Consider the following 4,451-nt stretch of genomic DNA (forward strand, 5'->3'; position numbering starts at 1 on the left):
TTTTTAAATTTAAATTATTAATTATACAATTCTAATGTTTAATAAAAATAAAATAACATTAATAGAAGTACTGTAAGAAGAGACGTGATCTAACCAGACACTTCCTACTCCCTAAGAAGAGTCCTTAGGAAAGGAGGATCCATCTCTTTAAAGTAAGGTAATCGATTCCTTTTTTTTTTTTTGAAGTTATGGTGTGTGGTTCGAAAATGATGGGGAAATATGAAAAATAAAAAAGCAAATAAAAAAGTTCTAGTTTATTTTACCACCTAGTTCTAATTTAAAATTTTGGACAATTTGAGATACTAAAACTGAGGTTTCAGACAGAAATGGTTGTTTAGAAATAATATCATGGGAGATTTTCTTCCCATACTCTCAAAGCAGGAGAGAAGCCTACCCCATCGAAAGTTATATATATATATATATATATGAGAAATATGGGTATGCTTGGTACCAAGCATACCCAATCTCCTTGGTAGTGATGTGGAGCGTTTTCAGCCGTTAGATGAGATCTAATGTGGTGAGAGTGATTTTGCAAAAAAACCCACCTTTTGCAAAACGTGGGTACAGCTGGCTTTCTATCCCCTCCCCTCCATTCTCAAACTCAGTAGCCGCCCCCCCAACCCATCAATCTCAGTCTCTCCCCTCTCTCTCTCCCCCCTCTCTCAATCTCACTTATCCTATCCTCCGCCTCCGCCGCCGATTCTTCCGTCGCAACAGCTCCTCCATCGGTCGCGACGCCTCCTCCTCCGCCCAATCTCTCTCCGACGACTCCTCCGCCGCCCAAGCTCTCTCCTCCATCGGCCGCGACTCCGCCTCCTCCGCCGACGACTCCTCCATCGTCCGCGACAATGGATGACTCTTCTTCTCATTGTGACATTCTCTTAGAAGCCGCCTCCTCGAGCGAGCAACAATTGGGGATAATGACACCATTTGTTGAGAAGGTAATACATTTTAAATCTTTGATTTATGAAAAATATATAATTAGAAAATTCAAGACATTTGTTGAGAACGGTATATTTACACAAATGAGGTTCCGTAGGGGAGAAACAGGATTGTGACACAAACTAAGAAAGCCTTTGTTGCACGCTCACTTACGCTGTGACTGGAAACGTGTTGATTTTTTTTTTTTGCAAATGGAGAACTCATACAAGAATATAGTCATGCACTGCCGCTTATATCAGTCCCTTATATCTTTCATATTTTGAAGTTAGTCCCTCAAGTCATGTAAATTCCTATTAGGTCTCTCAATTCTTATTTTTTGTTTGATATTAGACCCTCAAATCATTGTTGAAATTACTATTAGACACTGTTTTAGAAGCGGAAGGCAAGGTCAAGTAGATGAAGTTGCTATTAGACCCTCAAATCATGTTACCTTCTTAGTTATGTTAGTTTTATTCTCTCATAGTAAAGTTTCCTTTTCATTGGTGATTGTCAAATTGGAGAGACAATATGAGGGAATTGTGAGTTTATTAGTGTATGTAAGTAATTTTGATGTGGAGATTTGTATTTTTTTTAAATTGAAGCTAACGAATTCATATGTTTTTTAAATTATCACAGAATTGCGCAATAGGAGATATTGAAATGACGAACATTGCACCCGATGGCTCTATCTTAGACACTAGCATTCCACTAGACGATATTACTCCATTTGAAGGGAGACATTGCACCCGATGGCTCTATCTTAGACACTAGCATTCCACTAGACGATATTACTCCATTTGAAGGGAAGGAGTTCATAAGTGACGAAGATGCTAGACACTAGCATTCCACTAGACGATATTACTCCATTTGAAGGGAAGGAGTTCATAAGTGACGAAGATGCATATAACTATTACAATGCTTATGCAAAGAAGATTGGGTTTGGAATTCGCAGAGACACTTTAGAGAAGTCAAAGAAGGCTTCAGGGGAGATTCTTTCCAGAACATTTGTATGCAACAAAGCAGGGAGAAAGGTGCCGAGGGAATATGAAAGTGGAATAATTATCAATCGCCGACCGGAAACTAGAATTAATTGTGATGTGAAAATGAAGATTAGGTTGACTTCTTCAAAAATGTGGAAGGTTACTAAGTTTATTGCCGAACATGTTCATGCTTTAACAAGTCCTGACAAAGTAGCACATCATTATTCTCACAAGCAACGACATCGATCAAAGACTTGTAGAAGCTTCATTGATAGCTTGCATGAAGAGGGAATAACGACATCGATCAAAGACTTGTAGAAGCTTCATTGATAGCTTGCATGAAGAGGGAATGAAGCCCTCTACTATTAATCGCGTGGTAAATGTTTTTTTTAAGGGAGAAGATGACGAACAAGTCACCACGCAACAAATAATCGATCATATCAGAACAACAAGGCACAATAATATTGGCACTGAATGCTTAACTATTGTTAGACATTTTCAAGATAGGAGGGAATCAGATCCAGATTTTTATTTCGCTATGGAGGTCGATCATCTTGGTACTATGAGGAGTGTGTTCTGGGCCGATGGAAGAGCTAGAGCATCTTATTTGAGTTTTGGAGATGTGGTAGTCTTTGATACTACATACAAGACTAATCATTTGAGTTTACCTTTTGCTCCATTTACGGGAGTAAACCACCACCGACAATCCGTCCTCTTTGGTTGTGCATTGCTTGCAGACGAACAAGAGGGTACCTTCGTGTGGTTGTTTTCTCAATGGCTCAAGTGTATGCACGGGATTGCCCCAAAGGCTATCATAACTGATCAAGATGCACAGATGAGAAAGGCTATCAATGAAGTTTTGCCTAACACTCGTCATCGTTTTTGTTCTTGGCATATTAGAAAGCATATTGCCGAGCAACAAGTAAAGTTGATGAGCAAATACGGGGATGAGATGCCTACATATTTCAATAGTTGGTACTATGCTAGAAATATAAGCAAGTGTGAGGAGCTATGGAAAGTCATGAAGGAGAAATTTGGTATAGAAGAAGATGAAGATAGTTGGCTAACAAGAATGTATAATTTGCGTGAACATTGGGTGGATGCATACTTGAAGGATTGTTTTTGGGCGGGAATGACAACAAGCCAAAGGAGTGAAAGTATCAATGCCTTTTTTGATGGCTTTGTCAATGCAAACACTAATCTTGTTGAGTTTGTTGGCCAATATGACAAAGCAGTGGCAACTCGTCGTGGATCGGAATCTCATGAAGACTTCATGACTTTGAATACTGTTCCCGTGATGAGTTTCTCAAGTCCACTTGAAGCACAAGTGGGAAGGGCATACACGAGGGTGATGTTGAAGATGTTTCAAAAGGAGCTTGGTGATGTGATGTCCTTAAATTATGAAGAAACATCGAAGGAGGAGTTAAAAGTTCTATATTCAGTTGGCAAGTATTCCGAAGAAAGAAAAAATTGGGAAGATGTAACTTATGAAAAGAATGGAGAGCTTAAAGTTGCATGCACTTGTAAATTTTGGGAAACCGAAGGGGTGCTTTGTAAGCATATTTTATATATCTTATGGCTAAATCAAATAACTTCTATTCCGGATAAGTATATCATGCATAGATGGAAAATTGATGCAAGGTATAGGTATTTTGGCTTTGTTGATGCTATGAAGTCGCGGCCAAATGAAGAAAGCACGGAGAGGGAGAGTATTATAAGATTATGGGCTTTACGAGGAAACTTTAATGAGGCATTTGATATGGCGGCGGGCTCAAATGATCTTCTCTCTAAGTTAGAGCAACTCATAAAAAACTTCATTACGGAAGCGGGAAAGGAAGTAAGGGGCAAGATAGTTCAAACTCGAGATTCTCAAGTTGGAAGTGAAGTTGACTCAAATACTCATGTGATCGTATTGAAAGATGGTGAGGAGATTACGGTTCGTGATCCTCTCCAACCCGCAAAACCAAAGGGACGTCCAAGAAATTCCACTAGGATTAAAGGCGGCTTTGAAGAATCGGAAGAGCAAAAGGAGGTGAAACAACGAAAATGTGGTCATTGTCAACAATTGGGCCACTATAGGACGGGTTGTCAATTGTTGGTAAGTTCAATTTAGTTCATTTATTTTATATATTTTACATATATTGTTTATTGTTTTGTTTTTCTTGAAATATCACTAATTAATTTCTTTTTTGTTTTTCATTTATAGAAGAAGCAAATGGGATAGTTTGGAGATAGTTTACAAAAGTATTTTGGAGCTCAAGATGTTGTTTTACATATCACTAATTTGGTTGTTTCTTGACTAATTTGGTTGTATGGACTCGTTAATGTAAGTGAACTTTGTGTGTTGTGGTTGTATTGACTTGTTGATGTAAATTGTTGGTAAGTCGTATGGTTTTATTGTTGCAATGACTTATTAACTAAGTGTCGTTGTATTGAAGTATTTGTATGTTGTGGTTGTATGGACTAATTGGTTGGATTTTGTACTATTGTGATCCTGATGGAGGAGATTTGGTGTGGGTGGAGGTGAGGAGTTTAGGTTGACAGGTGCTG

At 38.5% G+C, this 4,451-nt stretch overlaps 1 protein-coding gene across 1 annotated transcript; it reads left to right on the forward strand.

Moving 5' to 3' along the window:
• On the forward strand, positions 1,749-4,133 carry LOC109841883 (protein FAR1-RELATED SEQUENCE 5-like). The gene is made up of 3 exons (XM_020410811.1): positions 1,749-2,142; positions 2,201-3,999; positions 4,108-4,133. The coding sequence occupies exons 1-3, from the start codon at positions 1,749-1,751 to the stop codon at positions 4,123-4,125; spliced, it is 2,211 nt and encodes a 736-aa protein (XP_020266400.1). The 3' UTR covers positions 4,126-4,133.

This window comes from Asparagus officinalis, chromosome 5 (genome assembly GCF_001876935.1).
Source record: "Asparagus officinalis chromosome 5, Aspof.V1, whole genome shotgun sequence".
Lineage (NCBI taxonomy): Eukaryota > Viridiplantae > Streptophyta > Magnoliopsida > Asparagales > Asparagaceae > Asparagus > Asparagus officinalis.

Bases quoted from the DNA above. Each gene is read 5' to 3' on its own strand.
- LOC109841883 (XM_020410811.1), top strand. From the start codon at position 1,749: ATGCTAGACACTAGCATTCCACTAGACGATATTACTCCATTTGAAGGG. The intron at 2,143-2,200 runs ATCGATCAAAGA...GGGAATAACGAC, and splicing joins TTATTCTCACAAGCAACGAC to ATCGATCAAAGACTTGTAGA.